The sequence below is a fragment of the Ursus arctos genome, unplaced genomic scaffold (genome assembly GCF_023065955.2).
Source record: "Ursus arctos isolate Adak ecotype North America unplaced genomic scaffold, UrsArc2.0 scaffold_12, whole genome shotgun sequence".
NCBI lineage: Eukaryota > Metazoa > Chordata > Mammalia > Carnivora > Ursidae > Ursus > Ursus arctos.
The window spans coordinates 42,349,965-42,370,894 of NW_026622786.1; the positions used below are offsets into that span (position 1 = coordinate 42,349,965).

General features: G+C 38.5%; 2 protein-coding genes across 9 annotated transcripts in view; one reads left to right on the top strand and one right to left on the bottom strand.

Moving 5' to 3' along the window:
- Nucleotides 1-11,904, top strand: part of ZZZ3 (zinc finger ZZ-type containing 3) — a 97,305-nt gene extending 85,401 nt beyond the window's left edge. For all 6 annotated transcript variants that reach the window (XM_057310546.1, XM_044383726.3, XM_057310543.1 and 3 more), the window contains 4 exons: nt 2,144-2,296; nt 7,451-7,585; nt 10,214-10,314; nt 10,617-11,904. In XM_057310546.1, the coding sequence (XP_057166529.1) occupies nt 2,144-2,296; nt 7,451-7,585; nt 10,214-10,314; nt 10,617-10,761 (534 nt within the window). In that variant the 3' untranslated portion in view covers nt 10,762-11,904. The remainder of the gene's footprint in view (nt 1-2,143; nt 2,297-7,450; nt 7,586-10,213; nt 10,315-10,616) is intronic.
- A 4,457-nt stretch (nt 11,905-16,361) lies between these two features.
- AK5 (adenylate kinase 5) overlaps nt 16,362-20,930 on the bottom strand; it is a 233,867-nt gene continuing 229,298 nt past the window's right edge. For all 3 annotated transcript variants that reach the window (XM_057310547.1, XM_057310548.1, XM_026497778.4), the window contains one exon: nt 16,362-17,723. In XM_057310547.1, coding sequence (XP_057166530.1) covers nt 17,655-17,723 — 69 coding nt within the window. In that variant the 3' untranslated portion in view covers nt 16,362-17,654. The remainder of the gene's footprint in view (nt 17,724-20,930) is intronic.

The window sequence follows — 20,930 nt, forward strand, 5'->3', positions numbered from 1 at the left end:
ATGATCTTTATGTTCATTATTTTCTTAAGAATAGGTGAGTTTATGTGAATGGGTGCTACTGGAAAGATGTAGAGTGTGACTGTATATCAGAAAGGCCTTTGTGATGTTAAAAATTTTAGGGTGTTTGACTCTTCAATAAACACAATCAATTTGTTCTTAGATACGCTACATAAATCCAAAAATAGAAATGTTTATTAAAATACATTACTTAATCCTCACTACAATTCTAGAAGTATAGGTAGTGTTATCACTTTTAATTTACTCCTAATAATATTAATAGCTAGCTTTTATTCTTATTATTGAATGTTCTATGTCAGGTACTGTTATAAAGACTTTTTTTTTTTTTTTTTTTTTTTAGAGAAGGGAAGAGAGGAAGAATGGGGGGGGGGGGGGTTGGGGCAGAGAGGGAGGAAGGGAGAGGATCCCAAGCAGGTTCCATGCCCAGCATGGAGCTGACACGGGGGTCGATCCCACGATCCTGAGTTCATGTCTTGAGCTGAAAGCAAGAGTCAGACACTTTTAACTAACTAAGCCACCCAGGCACCCCTACAGCGTTTTTATAGATGAGAAAACTAGGCGTTGGGGGACCTGGCTGGTTCAGTAGATAGAGCATGTGACTTGATCACAGGGTTGTGAGTTTGAGCCCCCTGTTAGGTATAGAGATTACTTAAAAATACAGCCTTAAAAACAAAAACAAAAACTAGGCCTTAAGGTAAATGGAGTCAGGTGTCTAGTCATAGCTAATTAGTCTGAGAACCATTGACCTCTGATTCTGATCCCAGGCCTTTTCCGCTATTCTCTGACACTCTTTACAATGAAAAAGGTGTTACCCTTTTCCTACATAGGTCACTGCATCAAATGGTAGCCAATTTTTTGCTTTAATTATATAGACTAAGGCACACAATTGGCCTCTTTCATTTCCTTAGTAAATGATCCTGATATTTCCTCTCCACCACCACTGCCACCCTTCACATAAGAAGCTAAGAGCATATCTAATGTTGTTACCCTTCCTTATTGAAGCTTCCTTATTGTTTTACGTGATTTTACATTAAGAATATTACCTGTACAGCTCCATGTTTTACAAGTTTTGTGTTTTGTCTTTTTACCAAGCTTTGGAAGCTTGTTTTAATTTGTCATTTGATTTAAATATTTTGGATCCCCCCTCCAAATATAGCATTACTTATATCAAATATATAGAGTTTATCCTATAACTTTGGAATGTTGGAACGTTGATATTTAATTTAACAGCTCTAATTTTCATGGTTAATTCCAAGTTAACTTTAGATGCGTTGGGCACCTTATATTTTCACATCTAAGACTAGTAATGATAACAAAGGAATACTAAAGAAACCTAAATGTGTTCCTTCTTTTGGGTACACCGAATTTTAAGTTAGCGTTTTGACTACAGCGATCTAGCCCAGCCACTGACACAGTGATTTTTTGCCATGGTTAGAGTTTAAATCTTGAAACAGATGAAGTGATGGTTCTGCCTGTAGCTGAGATTGTTCTTTGTGGCTCTACTGTCTATGAAGAGAGGCAGTCTTTGCAGTGGTTTGAGAGTGAGGGCTTTGATCCCACACAGGCTTAGTTTGTAATCTTGGTTCTACCACTGTCTGGCTGCAGCACCCTGAACAAGAAACTTAACCTCCATCTTTAAATTAGAGGTGATAGTAACTATTTCATAGGAATTGTAAGGATTAAATGACATTGACATACAGTAAACAGTCAGTGTTAGATAATATTTTTAGACATTCATCATGTTGCGGAAGGTTTTTTTTACTTGATTGTTTATATCTGTCTTAGGCTATGTCATCCTGCCTGATTTATAAGATGACTCTAAGAGGAGTGTTCAGCATTTGAATATCAAGAGTGTGATCAATGCTGGGGATCCAAATACAAGCTAGATAGCATGTGATCCATTGCACTGTTGTTGGGATAGTCCCCCTACATTTTTCTTTTATCTAGTTGTGCTTTAAAATTCCAGGTAATATAGAAAAAAACCCCACATAAGACTATGCTGAAGGATAGAGCTGAAATCCTTTTAGTAGATAGACTTGGAGGGAAGTGGTAGTTATATTTGAGTGTCTTTGATTCTTTTAATGATTTTCCAATTTCTCAATTAAAAATTTGTTTTCTCACTTAGTCTTCAACAAGCAGACGACAGCACCCCCTTAATAAGCATCTGTTTAAACCTTCCACTTTCATGACTTCCCACGAACCACCAGTATATATGGATGAAGATGATGACCGATCCTGTTTTCATAGCCACATGAACACTGCTATTGAAGAGGCATCAGTAAGTTACCTGTTTATATAAAAATATATATTTGTCTATGTGTTATACTGATCGGTACAGAATGAGAGCACTAGAATTTTTAAAGTATTCCTACTCTTCAGAGAATGTTGGTTTCTTTTAATTACCAGTCAGATTTATGGGCTTTTTAAAGAACAATATATTGTTAAAAACAAAAACAATACATTGTTAAATTGTTATGTATTAATAAAATATATCATTATAGTATTATATATTTATATATAACATGTAAATGAGAGGAAACTTAAAAAGATATGCAAAAATAGAATAGTGTAATAAATTATATATATAATAATAAATTTTTTAAACATATGCAAAAATAGAGTAATAGAATGAACCCCCATGCACCTATCACACAACTTCAATAGTTACCAGCTTGTTGCAATCTTATTTTCATCTCCACTTCTTACCCACCTCATATCCATCCTGGGTTATTTTGAAGCAAGTCCCAGACATAACAGAATATTATTATCATGTTTATAAAAAGGTAATTCTTTATATGATCAAACATGCGCTCAGTTCACATTTCCCCAGTCATAAATTGCAATAGATTTCCTCCTTTCCTCCTTCCCTTCCCACCCCACTTTTATCCTCTTAGAACTTTTTTGTTGAAAAACTAGGTCATTAGAATTTAACCACTGTTTTGTATTTTGTTTGCTTCTGCTTGGTGTCAGTTATTCTTTGTGTTCCCTGAATTTTCTGTAAGTTGATAGTAGGTCTAGATAAGTAGTGTCACTTAGAAATTGTTTTTCTGCTCCCTGAATTTTCTGTAAACTGAAAGTAGGTCTAGACAATTGACCAGATTTAGATTTGTTTTTTGGGTTTTTCTTTTTTTTTTTTTTTTTTGATTGATTTATTTGAGACAGTGAGCGAGCGAGCACAGGGTGTAGGAGCAGAGTGGGAGAGAGAGAGAGTTTTAAGCAGACTCCATGCTGAGCTTGGAACCTGACACAGGGCTCGATCTCGCGACCCTGAGATCACGACCTGAGCTGAGACCAAGAGTCAGACTTTATTTATTTATGTATGTATGTATGTATGTTTGTATGTATTTATTTATTTGAGAGAGTGAGCACAAGCCAGGGGAAGGGCAGAGGAAGAGGGAGAAGCAGACTCTCTGCTGAGCAGGGAGCTCAGTGCGGGGCTCTATCCCAGGACCCTGAGATCATGACCTGAGCCGAAGGCAGATGTTGAGGCACCCATGTGCCCCAAGAGTCAGACTCTTAACAGACTGCACCACCCAGATTTGTTTGTTAGGGTGAGTAGGACTACTTCATGTGTACTTTCATCAGTCTTTTTTTTTTTTTCTTTATATAGTAGCCCTTGATCATTGCCTGGACTCTTTAATTCATTCGATGTTACACGATAGTGATATTCTTTCATTTCTTCATTATTTGTTTGATAGAATATTCTGTGAAGTAACTGCCTCTTCACCAACTATTTGATTACCTGAAGGTGCATATGAAAAAGGCAATATAACTGCTTGATTGTTGCCTTTATTTTCTTAATTTTAAAATGTTTGAGGGGCACCTGGGTGGTGCAGTTGGTTAAGCATCTGACTCTTGATCTTAAACTTAGGTCTTAATCCCAGGGTTGTGAGTTCAAGTCCCACGTTGGGCTCCACGCTGGGCATGGAGCCTACCTGAAAATAAAGAAGCAGCAGCAGTACTTTATTTAGATTTGGAGTTTAAGTGGAAGAACTCTAAAGAAGTGGTAGTCAAGTTGGCATTAAAGGATGAACAAAATTTAGCCAGGTGAGGAGTAGATTAATATATGTAGTAGATTGAATTTGATGTAACTTTTGTTTGGTTGATTTAATTTATTTATTTTTAAATGAGTACCAGTTTAAATCATTCTGATTATTTTGAAATAGCTATTCAGATGTGTATTTATGAAGCCTCTAGTTGTAGAATTCACATATTTCAGCTTCTCTTCAGAAAAGCAATATTTAGAGAGAGAATATGATTACAGGTATATACTTCCATACAGTTTTAAAATCTGTACACCATTTTAGCCTCATTTGAAATTAGTCATAGTATTTTCCCTTTAGGTAAACTTGAAAAATGATTATAACAAGGAACTCTGTTTATGGGTATTTAAAAAAATTTTTAATTGTGATAAATACATATAATCTTAAATTTACCATCTTAACTAGTTTTAAGTGTATAGTTCAGTAGTGTTAAGTACATTCTCATTTTTGTGCAACCAATCCCCAGAACTCTTTAATTCCTGGAAAAATAAAACTCAGAGCCATTTAATAGCATCTCCCCATTGCCTCCTCCTTCCAGCCCCTGGCAGCTAACATTCTACTTTGTTTCTATGAATTTGGCTGCTCTGGGTACCTCATACAAGTGGAATCATGCAGGTTTTATCCTTTCTTGACTGGCTTATATCACTTAACATAGTATATTGAAGATTCATCCATCTTGTAACATATATCACTATTTCCTTTCTTTTTAAAGCTGAATAATATTTCGTGGTATGTATATACCATGTTTTGGTTATCGGTTAATCTGTCAGTGGACACAATTTGCTTTCACCTTTTGGCTATAGAGAATAATGCTGCCATGAACATAGGTGTACAAGTATCTGTTTGAATCCCTGCATTCAGATCTTTCGGGTATATATCCAGAAGTGGAATTGCTGGATCCATGTTAATTCTACATTTAATTTTTGAGGAACCGACATAACTGTTTTCTGTAGTGGCCAGAACATTTTACTTACTCACCAACAGTGCACAAGGGTTTCAGTTTCTCTACATCCTTGCCAACACTTGTTATTTTCTGGGTTTTTTGTTTTTGTTTTTGATAGTGGCCATCTTGCTGGTGGTGAGGTGATTTAACTTTTCTTAGTCTTATTGACCAAATTTAAAAGTATCCTTAGACCTAAAATGCAAATTAAAAATTTTGGCAGAGTTTTTACTCTGTATCTGCTTAAAATATATCTGAATTTAATAAATTTCATTATAAAATTTCTTACCCTGTTATTTAGTTAGGCCACATGATATTCAGTAGTGTTACATATTTATTACATTATTTATGTTGTCATTCTCAGTGCTGACATAGGAAGGCAGTAGCTATAATTTAACATCTTTAATTAACAAAAATTTGAAATGGGTGACATAGTGTGAGATAAGGTAGGTGAAGTGTGAGATTGTAAAGAATCTTTCGTTATCTGAGGACTTTGGACTTGTTTCTGTAGACAGTCAGAAAGCCATTTGGGAGATTTTAAGCCATGGTGGGGCTTGAGGAAGGAGTGGATACTCTAGAGGAGCAATTTGAAAGATTTTATTTTATTTTTTTTAAAGATTTTATTTAGGGGCACCTGGGTGGCTCAGTCGTTAAGCATCTGCCTTCAGCTCAGGGCGTGATCCCAGGGTCCTGGGATTGAGCCTTGCATTGGGCTCCCTGCTCTGCTGGGAGCCTGCTTCTTCCTCTCCCACTCCCCCTGCTTGTGTTCCCTCTCTCGCTGTCTCTTTATTTTTTTAATTTATCTTTAAAAAAAATAAAGAATTTTTTTATTTATTTGACAGAATAAGCAAGGGGAGCGTCAGGCAGAGGGAGAGGGAGAAGCAGGTCCCCCATGGAGCAGGGAGCCCACTGTGGGGCTCAATCTCAGGACCCCAGGATCATGACCTGAGCCAAAGGCACATGCTAACTGACTGAGCCACCCAGGCGCCCCTGAAAGATTTTAGAAAGTATTAAGTGGTGATAGATTTTGTTGGGTTAGATAAAAGAATGAAAAATTAAGACTAACTCTTAGATTTAGGCCTTAGGCTGCTGTGTGTATAAGGTGTTAGTTAAATATTCAGAAAAATCTGGGCTCAAATCACCTGACTTTGCAACTAATTAAGTATGTGACCTTGGGTAAATGTTATAATTTCTATAAACACCAGTTTCTTTGACATAAAAGAAATTTGTAGTTAATAATACCTAACATGAGCCGGAGGAATGGGAGAGACAGGAGTTGTCTGGACCAGAATTGGTAGAATATGGATGGGGTCAGTGAATTGGAGATGCTTATAGAAGCATTGTGGAAATTAGTGACCATGGGATCAGTCATGAGGTAGCAAAGGAAAGAAATCGATCATTGATAGCAGAGCACAAATAAATTGGGAGAATAAGTCGAAAGCATTTAGTGGTTCACCTATCAACTTCAACCTCCTATATTTATGTAGTTTTTAGTATTCATTTTTTTAAATGCTCTATTCTAAATAATCATCTTTGTAATTTAGTTTATCCCCTTGGGTAAGTCAGGAATGTACTGCCTTGGTCATCGGCACTACGGAGCAGAGATTGGTTTGCTCATTGTAAAGAAAATGTTATATTTACTTGAGGAAGCGTGAAAGTCTTTTAGAGAAGAGGATCTTCCTGCAGATCAGGTAGAAGTTAATTATAAGGAGTATCTCCAGTAGCCATTAATGTGTTGGGATGGAGTTAAGTCTGCATTTATGTATAACAGAGGTGGGAATCATTCCCTGGTACTTTGTTAGGCGGCCTGCTACAACTCAGTATTACTATTGCATTAAGAAGCCCTCCAGGGTGCCTGGGTGGTGTGGCCAGTTAAGAGGCCGACTCTTGGTTTTGGCTCAGGTTGTGATCTCAGGCTTGTGAGAGCAAGCCCCACGTTGGGCTCCGTGCTGAGGGTGGAGTCTGCTTGGGACTCTTCCTTCTCCCTGTGCCCCTCCACCCCCTCAGATAAATAAATAAATCTTAAAAAAAAAAAAAAAAAAAAAAGCAGCAGCAGCCCTCCAGAAGTATTAAGTCTAAAATACTGCTAAAAGCACCACTCATTTTCTATGAGCCCTATAAGGTGATATATCTTAAAAGTGAAAAATATTTTGTTAATAGAAAAATAATCTGTGTCAGTATTTTTTTTTCTTTTTTTTAAGATTTTATTTGAGAGAGAGGGAGAGAGAGCATAAGCAGGGGAAGTGGCAGAGAGAGAGGGAGAAGCAGGCTTCCCTGCTGAGCAGGGAGCCCGATGCTGGGCTTGATCCCAGGACCCTGGGATCATGACCTGAGCTGAAGACAGACACTCAACTGACTGAGCCACCCAGGTGCTCCTGTGTCAGTATTTCTTATACTTAGTTCATTTTAATTATCAAACATTTTTGTTTTCTCTTTTATTCTTTACTAGGATGAAGAAAGTATTCCTATCATGTATAGGAATTTACCTGAATATAAGGAGCTATTACAGTTTAAAAAGTTAAAGAAGCAGAAACTCCAGCAAATGCAAGCTGAAAGTGGATTTGTACAACATGTGGGCTTCAAGGTAAATTCTACTGTTTATTCAATTTTTGAAAGGGTGATAAGAGATATTTAAGGTAGGTTCTGGAGCTTTAAATTCCAGACTTCCCAGCACACAGATAAAGGTAAGTTTAGCTCTAGTCTTGTTCATTTAACTGTAGTGTGCTACAGGTACTGATGTTAATAGGTTTATGATTCAATGGAAAGAAGACAAACATACAGACATCCATATTTTGAAGTAAAATATGAAATGTTTTTGTCTACCTATTTCTTTCTTTCTTACTCCCACCTTTCCTGAGATAAACTGACAAAAATTGTATATATTTAAGGTGTATACAATTTGAAGGTACAAAAACAACACCTCACATGATTACCTTTTTTGTATGTGTGTGGAGACAACACTTAAGATGTACTCTCTCAGCAAATTCTAAGTATACCGTACTGTATTATTAATCCCATGCTGTACATTAGATCTCCAGAACTTATCTTATAATTGAAAATTTGTATCATTTGACTAACATGCCCCCATTTCTCCCAGCCCCTGTCACCCACCGTTCTACTTTGCTGCTTCTATGAGTTTGAGTTTTTTGTTTTCATATATAAGTGAGATCATATAGCACTTGTTCCTTTCTGTGGCTTATTTTACCCAGCATAAAGTCCTCTACTTCTCACATTGTCATAAATGGCAGGATTTCTATCTTACCTAGCATAAAGTCCTCTACTTCTCACGTAGTAGAAGTGAGAAGCCATAAATGGCAGGATTTCTTTCTGTTTTATGGCTGAATAATATTCCTCTGTGTGTGTGTGTGTGTGTGTGTGACATTTTCTTTATGCTTTCATCCATTGGAGTTATTTCTCTTTTTGTTGCTGTTGTTCTTAGATGAGAAATTTCTCTTCCCCTTCCAGGCTAGTAGAAGTATATCCCTTCATTCCACCAAATTTTGAAATGCCCATTATGTTCCAGGCATATTGCGTAAGTGCTAAGGATTCAGTAGTAAACAGGATTGACTCGGTTTCTGTCCTTACTCTGTTTTCATCTCATAAGGAATTTAGTTAAATTAGTGAAATAGCTGGCTATGACTAGAGAACATACTAGACAGTAGTGAGGTTATTGAGGTGCTTTGGAAATTTGCTGAGGAGTTTAAACTTTCCTTAAAGGGTTGGGGAACCATTGAAGGAGTTTAAGCAGAGAGTAATATGAAATTTACACTTCAGAAAAATCATTCCTATTATATACTATTAGTATTGATAATCTTTGGGAAGGCAGGGGGTTAGAGTGGATAATATCTGACTACTATATTGTTAAATTCTGTAAACGGTAATGTATTCATGTATGTTATTTATGTAATTGAAAAAAATTAATTGACGGAGAAGAAGATCATTCTGGACTTAGTATGGAGAATGGATAAAAAGAAGGCAAGGCTGGAGGCAGAGAGACTGGTTAGAGACTCTTGGTAATTTAGACAAAGGATGAGAATGTCCCCGACTTGATTGGTGGCTGTGGAAATTGAGAGAGATTTGACAAGTTTGAGAACACTTTGGGCTTTAGAATTGACTGTATTTGGTGAGATTGGAGGAAGTAAAATCAGACCAGGAACTATAGAGTTGCTGGCAGTGGTATACATAAACATACTGATACGTGCTGGGACCAATACACAGAAACTTAAAATTACTATAACTCTGAACCTCTGGCCATTAGCCAGACTCTGTTAAATACTTTTTCCTCTAGGTCTTTCCATAGCCCTGCTTCTCCATTAGAAGTTTTCCTAATTGTTATCTCTGGCCTTTCAAGAGGAAACTCACCACTTTAAAAATTTTGCTGAAGACCCAGCTGTGGCTTGTTTACTAATCTGCCAGCCACTCTAGTTGGCCTGATGTGCAAAGAAACTAGAACTGAGATTTATTTCCAAAATTGCCCAGGAGAGACTGAGGGCTACCAGGATACCACCATACTGGGAAAGAGCTAGATCTGCCTTTTCTTTATGATGGGCATTGGTTATTAGGACCTTCAAATTTTGGAGATTAATTCGATAAGATAAAAGTGTAGAGAGGATTTTGTGTTCACCTGGGTTCACTAATGATAGCTTTATCAGTAGTTCTGTAATATATTTGTATAGTTTTAACAATGGTATTAAGTCATTGGTTTTCAATCACAGTCATTGTACACTGGTCTGAGGTCCCTTTAACGTAAATAGTTATTAATAATCAAATGTCCAGATTTGCAGGTGATTTACTTAAAATTTTAAAAAGTGAATTAAAGAGTACACTTCTCATGATGAGCACTGAGTAATGTATAGAACTGTTGCATCACTATATTGTATACCTGAAACTAATAGAACATTGTATGTTAACTATACTGGAATTAAAATTAAAAAACTTAAAAAAAATTTTAAAAGTAAATTAAAGCATATTCAAGGTCATCCCTAGTTTATAATGTACGTCTCGCCCACCTGTACTTCCATCTTGAATGGATGGAATTTCTGCTAGTTTGCTAGGAGTCGTACCTGACTTATAATGATTTTCATGTTACACTGTTGTCTAGTGCATGGGGAGAGAGGAGAGGATATTTTTGTGCACATTGTGTGTTTCCCAGCAGGAAAAAAGGTTTTGGAACAGTGTAGCTTAATACTTTATCTCTCTGAAACTTTTATAGTGTGATAACTGTGGCATAGAACCTATCCAGGGTGTTCGGTGGCACTGCCAGGATTGTCCTCCAGAAATGTCTTTGGATTTCTGTGATTCTTGTTCAGACTGGTAAGTGTTTTCTTCATTATAAGTCTCACATTTGGATAAGTAAAGAGCTTCTCAGCCACTAGTGAATTTGATTTCTAAACTACTTAGAGAATGACCACATTTAGTGGATTAAACTTTGTTGTTGTAGGCAATTAAGAAATTTTCTTTAATTATACATCTCAAGTAACTTTCCATTAGAGATTGTGGTAGATTGATGGATTTAAACAGGTAGAGCTGTGAGGAAGTTTTGTCATGTCTAGACAAAAATGCATCCAATGCCATGTAATGATGTGTCTGTGTGTGTGTGTGTGTTTTCTTTGCAGCCTACATGAAACAGATATTCACAAGGAAGATCACCAATTAGAACCTGTTTATAGGTCAGAGACATTCTTAGACAGAGACTACTGTGTGTCGCAGGGCACCAGTTATAATTACCTTGACCCAAACTACTTTCCAGCAAACAGATGACATGGAAGAGAACATCATATACTAGTCCTCTTCAACACATAGCAATGGTATCATTGTGAATTATGTGCACAGTTTGGAAAGATTCTCTGCTTTCCCTGAAATGACACTCACAGCATGACAGCTTCCTGAGTGTTCTCGTCAAGTCCAGCTCTGCACCGTTGTGGCTCTAGATCACTGTTCAGCCGCTGAACATTCCTGGTGAGCAAAGGGTTTCCCTGGTGAATTTCTCACCACCACCCTAAAGCCTTTTAGGTGGTGATCTTAAATGGGTGAGATGGAAACGAGAGCACACATTAAAGAGAGAGTGAATTCCAAAGGTTTCAAAGAACTCGGTCATAAATAGGATAATGAGAAGACAAAGTATTTATCTTAAAACAGTTTAGTAGCTTTCAGTTTTGTGAAAATAGTTTTCGGCACAGAAGCTGACTTCTTAGACAAAGTTTTAACCAATGATGGTATTTGCTTCTAGGATATACACTTTAAAAGAACTCACTGTCCCAGTGGTGGCCACTGATGGCCTTTAGTAAATCGGAGCTGCTTAACCATATTGATGTCTAATTTCTTTTAACCACAATGAACTGTCCTTATTACCAACAGCAAAGCACTACAGGAGGCAGCTGTGGCATTGCTTCCTTAACCAGCTCATGGTGTGTGAATGTTATAAAATTGTCACTCAGATATATTTTTTAAATGTAATGTTATATAAGATGATCATGTGATGTGTACAAACTATGGTGAAAAGTGCCAGTGGTAGTAACTGTGTAAAGTCTCTAATTCACAACATTAATTCCTTTAAAATACACAGCCTTCTGCCTCTGTATTTGGAGTTGTCAGTGCAACTCATCAAAGAAAACTGCCTAATATAAAAATCATATATATGGTAATAATTTCCCTCTTTTGTAGTCTGCACAAGATCCATAAAAGATTGTATTTTTATTACTATTTAAACAAGTGATTAAATTTAGTCTGCGCAGTGAGCAAGAGTTCACATGCATTCTTTTATACTGCTGGATTTTGTTGTGCATCATTTAAAACATTTTGTATGTTTCTTCTTATCTGTGTATACAGTATGTTCTTGAATAATGTTCATTTGTCAGGAGAACTGTGAGAAATAAACTATGTGGATACTGTCTGTTTATATTATAGAATGCTTGTTGTGACTTCCTTTTGGTTAGATATTGGATTTTTTTTACTAGTGTTAAAACCAAAAAAAAAAGGTTTTTTTAAGGGGTTGCTTTACCTTTCTGTCCTTTAAGAGTAAGGACTATGATATTATGGAAATGGGTCAAACGTAAGCAGCTCTGTGAAAAGATGGTAATGTTTTCACTCAGTGTGTGCTGAGACACTAAATTAAACTAGGTTACAAAAAGAACACACCATGGTTAAAGAAAAAGGCTATTATTAATGTCCAGATGTGAAAACTATACTTAGGCTGAAACATTTTTACTCTTATTCTTTTTGATGAAAGTAAGCCCCCCTCACGTGTTTAATTTAAACAGATGGTTTTTGAAGATCACTGTATTCACTGGCGATTATTATTGACTATTGGAAGAGATGATATAAATATTCTAAGATTAAATATTAATACCTTATTTTTTAGAGTTTTTTCCAATTTTAAATCAAGGGGACATTACTTACTAGTCCTTCAATATGTTGTGAGGTACTAAATCACACCTTGAATTTTTTTAATTGAAAAAAGTAATATAATTTTAAATATAGAAATATGAGGGTTTTAAAGTAATATATTGATTAAAGATTACTGATGATGTTGATAAAATATATTGCATCAGAAAGAACAGGAAATGGACTTGTGAGCTTATCCTCTCACCCTGGAATTATTAGTTGGGAGAAGAGGGAACCGTTAACATTTGGGCATTTTGATATTAAATGTTAAGTGAATATGCCAGAAGTTCTACCTTCAACTTGTAGCAAGACAACAGCACTTGATGGTAACTTCTGTGTTTTTTAGAAATAATATCAGTTAGTTTTGGAGAACCATTCAGGTCCATTCAAGAAGTCCCATAAAGCATAAAGTATGCTCTAGAAGAGGTCTGTATATGATACAGTTCTGATGTAAACAATACACTAAATAAATCCACTTAAATATATTTTTCAAGGGCAGAGATTTTGAGCGGTAAAGAGGATTATTTTCTGCTTGAGTAAAGATGTGTTTATTTTGCATTTTTCAGGTCCAAGCATACAGTCCTCCTGGCTTTAAAATGCTCTAAAGGGTGTAGTAGTAGTAGTAACGTGTTGTCATTTTAATTTGCCGACTACAGGAATGGGCAAGGCTGTCTTTTGCAAGTAGTCCTTCCATCTCCTGCAAGAAAGTATTGGCTTTGAGAAACAGCGTAGTGACTTGTTAAAAGCATTGTGTGTTAAGTGGTAATCGGTAGGTCAGGTGTATTTCCTGAGATATCTCCAAGTTATTTGCTGAGACCTGAAAGAACTTTGAGTGACCCCTGGAACCACTGTCTAAGGTTCAGGCAGAGGAGGTTTGATTGATGTGGTGTACACTAGTGATAATGGCAAATACGAATTAAGCGCTTACTGTGTGCCAAGCAAGCACATGGTAGCAGCTTTCATTCTCACCACCTAAGGAGAAAGGTGTATTAAATTATCCTGTTTTCATATTAGGAGATCTAGCCAGAGAGGTTAAATAACGTGCTAAAGGTCATATAGTTAGTAAAGTTCAACCTAGACAGATTGCTCCAGAGTCCCTACCCACTTTCTGGAGCAAGAGTATTCCTTTGTGTCAGGTGTCACTAAGGTTTTGGAGGTGGAAGTGTGCAGGGGTTGCTTTTCAGTCTTTTTTTCTGTTGTGGTGTGGTTCCTAGAGTTACAGACCTGAGCACAGGTCCAGGTCCATAGCACAGAATAGAGAATCAGATCTGTGGGTGGGGGGAAAGTGCTGAAATCGTCGGCCATGCTGAGTTAGAAAACCACACATACGTAGAATTTACATATTCTAATTTGACAGCAAACGTGAGCATGAGGCTTTAGGCAAAGTCTCCTGAGACAATTTGTTTCCATGCATGTTTGGTGCCTCTCACTTAACCTAATAGTATGCCTTATCCAGTTTTCTCCCCTTTCCCCTTTTGTTTAAATTACATTACAGAACACAATTATATACTGAGATATGAAGAACTCTTTTTTTTTTTTTTAAGAAAATAGTATATCACAGGTAGTAAGGATAAATACTATTTTGTGAAATTCCTTTTTTAGTTTTAACTGTGGCATGCTATATAAACTGTATTACTTAATGTGGGTAACAGAGTTTGAAAGCCATTGTTCTAGGTGCCCTGGATAGAACTGGAAGTCTCTAAGTAACAAGTAGTTTTTTTTCCACAGAGATTATGGAGGCATTATCCTTTTTAGATTGTAAAGTATTTTTGCTTCTTAACCTTAAGAAAATACGCTTCTGTTGATATGATTCCCTCCTCAGTGACTTTTTTTTTTTTTTTAACTTTTAATGTAGCCAATTAAATGGGTTTTTGAGAGTGGTATCACATTTAGCTCCATGAGGACAGAGACCATCTGTGTCTGTCTGTATCCCTATGGCCTGCCTGGCTCTTAGATTTTCAGTAAATATTTATTGGTAGTATGATTAGTGTTTCGATGAGTTACATTTTTTCTCCAGAATGGTAGGAGAGACCACTTATGTCTGAGTGTGTCTGTGAGTGCCTGTTGTGGGGCCCTTTAGAGGGCCTGCCCCAGGAGATCTTTCCAGGGCTCTGAGAGGACTGAAGAATTGCATCCTATCTTCGCTGGAGGATGTGGTTCAACCCTGGGTGGCTGAGAAGATGTTTCTCTCTGGGTCCCCCATTAGGCCATATATCTTGATTCTCTGCCATGTTTTTAGAGTGAAAGGGCCCTAGAGTGGCAGTTCTGGGTCCCAGTCCCAATTGTAAGTGAGGCACTCATCAATAATGTTGACTAAATTTATTGAACACTAGAAACTAGTAAATGATTTAAATGTATTATTAACTTGTTTAATCCTCACAACCCCTCTATGAGGGTGCTTATTATTATCTCTGCTATACAGGTGAAATGACTAAGGTTCAGAGGATTTAAATGTTAGCTCTCAATAATAATTGCTATGTGTGGGACTGAGGATATAAAGCTTTGCCCTTACAGAGCTTATAGTCTATTGCAGAAGAATAGCAGTAAACAAGTACATAAAAAATATTACGTAAAGTTAAGCAGAGATAAATGCTGTGAAGAAAAATAACGTTTGAAGAAAAATGATGGAAGAATGGGGACCTGTCATTTTATTTTTTATTTTTTTAAGATTTTATTTATTTATTTGACAGAGAGACAGCCAGCGAGAGAGAACACAAGCAGGGGGAGTGGGAGAGGAAGAAGCAGGCTCCCAGTGGAGGAGCCCGATGTGGGGCTCGATCCCACAACGCCGGGATCATGCCCTGAGCTGAAGGCAGACGCTTAACGACTGCGCCACCCAGGCGCCCCTGGGGACCTGTCATTTTAGATGGAATAATGAAAGAACGTCTTGGTGACAAGTATAAATTTGAACAGAGACCTGGACGGAGTGAGGGAATTAGCTTGTGGATAACCTCGTGGAAGAGGCAGAAGGGTAGCAACAAGGGTCCTGATGGAGCAAAGAGCTTGGCTTGTTCAGGCAACATCATGAGGGCCAGTGTAGCTTGAGCCATATGAGCAAGCGGAGAGTGTAGTTGATGGGGTGATACAGGGTACAGGGCCAGAGCAGGTGAGGTCTTGAGTGTGGACCACTGTAAAGGAGTTTGGATCATGTTTGATGTCTTATTTACATAACACACAAGGTCTTTTGCTAGGCAGACACCTCTGAGATCCTTTCCTGCTTTAAAATCCTGTGACTTTAAAGTAGTAAGGTCATTTCAAGCCATCCATATCAGTAACGTGTTTTAGCAGTCTGTTGTATCTCTAGATACTTTTCAGGGGCAAAGCTGTTTACCCCTACAGGTTTGTTTGTTTGTTTTTCCAAGTGGGCAGCCAGCTGCAGCCGTAAAAGCCGTGGCTGGCCCTGTCTGCTGCCCTGCTATCTCATTTCCCTTACTCAAGCTGTCAGAGCTGTGGTAGGCATGGACTGTGTTTGCCAATATGTGGTATATGTTTAAAGAATATTAATCCCTACAGAGAGTCATTTTGTGTTTTTGGCATAACTGATAATTTTCATCCTCTAACTCTCTCTAATTTGCTGAAATGCTCCTTGTGCCCCCCTATAGACAGTGTGACAACTGGGGTAGTAATGAAGGATTTGACAACCGTGTAAGTTGTAGGAACATGCCCCTTTTTGGTAATAGAGGCATAATTGTAACCAAAGAAGTTAAATTTCTTCTTTAGCAAACACTGACATTTCTGTTTAAGAATGACTGCTAGAGCAAAAGGAAATACAAAATTACCATGTATCATAAGTACACTGAGAATTCTCTCTGTAATAGCTCAAAACTGACCTATGGCCAAAATTAAAACCATATGAGGATATCCTAAATCTCAACTATAACTGTGTTTGCTTCTAATTCTGTTTGGAATAAGGCTCAAGTGCTTTCCAGAATGATGTGAGTTACAAATAAATAGAAAAAGAGTTTTGTTGTGTTCCATTTATTTTATTTGTACATATTCATTTCAAAAAAAAATGACTTTAAAAATACAATTCTGTCCCAGAACTGGATCCTTATCAGCACAACCACTGAAGGGAAAAAAAAGTCATGCAAACTGAAACTGTGGTCTTTTGTAGTGACTGAATGGAAGATGCAGTTATTCCAGTAGAATATATAAGAAGCTCTGATATGGCAACTGATAGCACAAAAGAGAACCCAGACTTCACTGGTTTGAAGCAAGGAAAACACAAGTTTACATATAGATGTGACAAGGTTTGCATAGCCCTGTTAAAGGCCTGTATGAAACAAATGTAGCACTGGGGCCTGTTAAGTGTCATATACTGACATGCCTCTCCCACCCACATCAGTTTGGTTACTGTTATTTTATCTCTTACTTGCTTGGCAGTAACAATAAGTAAATAGGTGATCATGTGAAATCAACTATAAACTGACATTAGTCCAGTGAATTCAGTTAACAAATCACTTCATGCTTTAAAGTTATGTTTGGTCATCGGTATTAATATATTGTTGCTGAAATGCACCACCAGATAGAAAAGAGATTAGGATAGACAATTTATCCAGTTTGTTTTCTTAGCCATTATGACAACATTCTAAGTAGCCAGTTTCTGAAAAATGAATGGACACCTGCTATTGGTGACTAGTCTGGGTTTTACTGTCTTGGAAAAACTGTACAATTTCACATTGTAGTATTTCTTATTTTCAAATTTTCAAATTCAATCAAATTTCTTACCAGTAGTTGGGAGTTGTCAACCCAGTGTCTCTGGCTCTGAGCTACTACTAGTGGATGAGACTTGGGAAAATAGCCACTAGGGGAGATGCCTCAGATGAAGGCCCTTCATCAGGCAATAGCATGTCAGTCTCAGGATGAGGAAGGGAAATGTGCTGGGGAGTTAGGGGCGCTAAACCCCTGCTTGATAGAAACCAAATGGTCAGACTCTAGCGAGTCCTGAGGGCACCACTGACACAGACTGGCACTGCACTGCTGCTCAAACACCAGCAGCTCTGAGGCGCGACCGAGATGACAGAGAAGTGTGCGTGCTGGGGGGCGGACAGCTGTCTGAGTGAGGAAGAAAAGGGTGATCATACGAAATACATCATGCATGATTTCCAGACGCCTCTCAGAAAGGTCAACTTGGGGAGCAAACAGCAATGTTAGGATTGGGGCAGGGGCGGGGGCACAAAAGGTTTAGCTTGAAACATATTGTGTTAAGGGATGAACCTTTTAATTTTCTTTCTGTTTCCACTCTCCTTAATGTACATGCTTTTTTGCCTTCAGAAAATAGAGTCAATAGCTGCACAGAGTTGAAGGAAAACTTCCTCTGGTGTCCCCTCTGCATTTACCTATATTTAAAAGGAAAAAAAAGAGAAAATTAGTCTTTTTTTTTTTAAAGATCTTATTTATCTATTTATTTATAGAAAGTGGAAGAGCGTAGGGAGAGGCAAGGGAGAGGGAGAGAGAATCTGAAACCGACTCTGCACTGAGCGTGGAGCTTGACATGGGGCTCGATCCCACAACCCTGAGATATGATCTGAGCAAACTCAAGAGTTGGACGCTTAACCGACTGAGCTACCGAGCCACCCCTAGAAAGTTAGTCTTAAATGTTTGTAGATAAGACCGTTTCTAATAATAAAAAAAAAAGAATTACCTGCTCATAACTTGCTGTGCAAAATTTTAAAATGGGAAACCCCAAAACCACAGAGAAAAAAGTGAGGACTTGTTTCAAAACTAGGTTTGTCTAAATTAAAACATCAGTGAGATACCACTACACAGCTATTAGAATGGCCAAAATCCAAAACACACCACCGGATGCTGGTGAAAGTGGTGCAACAGAAATGCTGTTGGGAATGCAAAATCTTTGCTGATGGGAATGCAAAATGGTACAGCCACTTTGGAAGATACTCTGGCAATTTCTTACAAATTAAAAATTCTTAACCATATAATCCAAGAATTGTACATCTTGGTATTTACCCAAAGGAGCTGAAAATTCATGTCCACAGAAACACTTGCACACGGATGTTTACAGGAGCTTTATTCATAATTGCCAAAACTTGGAAGAAACTAAGATTTCATTAGGTGAGTGGATAAACTGTGGTATCCAGATGATGGAATGTTATGTAGCACTCAGATGAGTTACCACGCCATGAAAAGACTTGGGGGAAACTTAAATTCCTATTACTAAGTGGAAGAAGCCAATCCGAGAAGGCTACATACTGTACGACATTGTGAAAAAGGCAAAACTGGAGACAGTAAAAAGACTTGAGTTGTGGGGAGAGGAATGAATGGGTGGAATAAAGAGGATTTTTATGATAGTGAAACCTAATGGTGTGTACATGTCATCATATATTTGTCAAAATCCAAATTGAGTGTGAACACAAGAGTGAACCCTAATGTACCCTGGACTTTGGGTGGGAATGACGTGTTGATGTAGGTTCATCGATTTCGACACACTGCGCTTGTGTGGGATGTTGATCGTGGGGGAGGTTGTGTTTGGGGACAAGGGTATATGAGGATTCTGTACTTTATGTTCAGTTTTGCTGTGATTTAAAACTCAAAATCTATTTAAAACAAAAACTAAGTGCCTTGCTAAGGTAAAGTATCTTTGAGGCTCATGGAAAGACGAAGTAGTTAAAAGGAGACTTCTGAGAGTTCTAGAGCACCTGGAACATGATGGGAATAGTGCATGGGGCGGGACTGTAGAGAAGAAAAGCTGGGGGCTCAGCTGGTCCCGTGGACGTTGTTGGTACACCACCTCGAAGGGCCTGGAGCAGAGGAAGCAGGGAGGGAGCTGATTTCCTGGGCATGAAGGCACTACTACCCCTTCCTCCCTCAAAATTCCTGACATTGTCCCTGCCACTGACGTGTGTCTCCCCACACCCGGGACAGCCACAGGAAGACCTAAGACCCACCTAAGACTCGTGGGAGGGGTGGGCAGCGAGCCTGCTAAGATGCAACTTCTTCAGGCTTCACCTTCACACGTTCTCATTTGCTAGGGTTGGGCTGGGCCTTCTAATCCGCATATGTAACACACTGTCCAGATGATTTTGCTGTGGGTCATCTTGGACCACACTCTGAGAAACACGGATTTCTTCCACTCTCGCCTACCTTTCTTTGTGCAAACTAGTTTCGATTTCACAACACTAGGGACTTCACAGATCCCAAAGGTAAAATAAATTCTCAACCCCCACCCCCCCCAGCCCCCCTGCCAAAAAAAACAAAAACAAAAACCCACCACATTTAAATAGCCCAGAAAATAGATCCAACAATGTATACAGAAGTGTTGTTTGTAGAAGCCCCAAACTGGAAAAACTGCGAAAGTCCATCAGCAGTAGATGGATAAATGGTGGCCGAGTCACGTGGTGGAAGAGTATGGTGACGGAAGAAACACCACAGCTGCATCAGCGACAAGGGTCACCCTCCCGAAGTTGCCGTGAGAGAAGTCTTGAAAGAATGTGCATACAGTGCGATTCAAGAACATGCCACGCTAAATTGTGTCGGCTAGGGATCCAGACATGGGTGGTAAACCTTAAAGAGAAGCAGGAAGATGAGCAAGAGGGACAGGAAAGTGGCCACTGCTTGGAGAGGAGAAAAGGGATGACCTGGGGAGACCCAGGGAGCTGCCATTCCCTCCAGCTGCTGGGCCCGTGTGGAGATCACACAGTGTTCGTTCTACAATTCTTCAAACCGTCCACACTGCTTATGCAAATACTGTGTGTATGATATACCTCACAATAAAGAAAACATTAAAATTTTTAAAAATTTAAGTGCCCCTCCCCCAATAAATGTGTCCTCCCCGATCCTTACAGGAGAGTCAGGGGCTTTCCATCTGGGGACACAGACTTCGGCCTTGCCGTGTTTGTGTCCCTCACAGCACCTCGCCTCTTGCTTTACCTCTCCTTCCTTTTCCTGTCAACCGAAAACGTTTCCTGGGTGCTAACGATATATTATGTGCTGGAGATATCAAGCTGAACAAGACAGAAGGATCCTGCTCTCAAGGAGCTCACAGCTCAAGGGGAGAGACAAAGACTTAACAGGAATTGACGCTGTTCTGAGGTAAGTACAGGAGCTGTGGATACAGGAACACCTTCCAGGATGTTGGGAGGGCTGGGAAGCTTCCTGAAGAAAGTCGTCATCGTCATCATCATCATCAATGATAAACTTTACCACTAATGAAGCATAAGTGCTTTTATTTAAGAAATTTATTATTAATTAAATTTTTTTCCACTTCTGCCCTTGCTTGTTAGCTCCCTTCTCTCTCTCTTATCCTCTCTCAAGCCCTCCATCATCCCTCCCTTCCTCAGTCCCTCCCCCCTCCCTTGCTCCCTCACTCCATTCCCTGCTCCCCAGCTTAAGTGCTTTTAAACAATCACGTAATTCTGACAACGATCTTGGAGGACAGATATTGTCATCCCCCATTTCACACATGACAAAACTGAGGCTCTGAAAGATAAATTTCTCAAGGTCATACAGCTAAGTAAGTGGCAGGGACCAGGTCAAAACCCAGGTCTCTGACTCCAAAGTCCTTGCACTTTTCGACTACATGATACTAT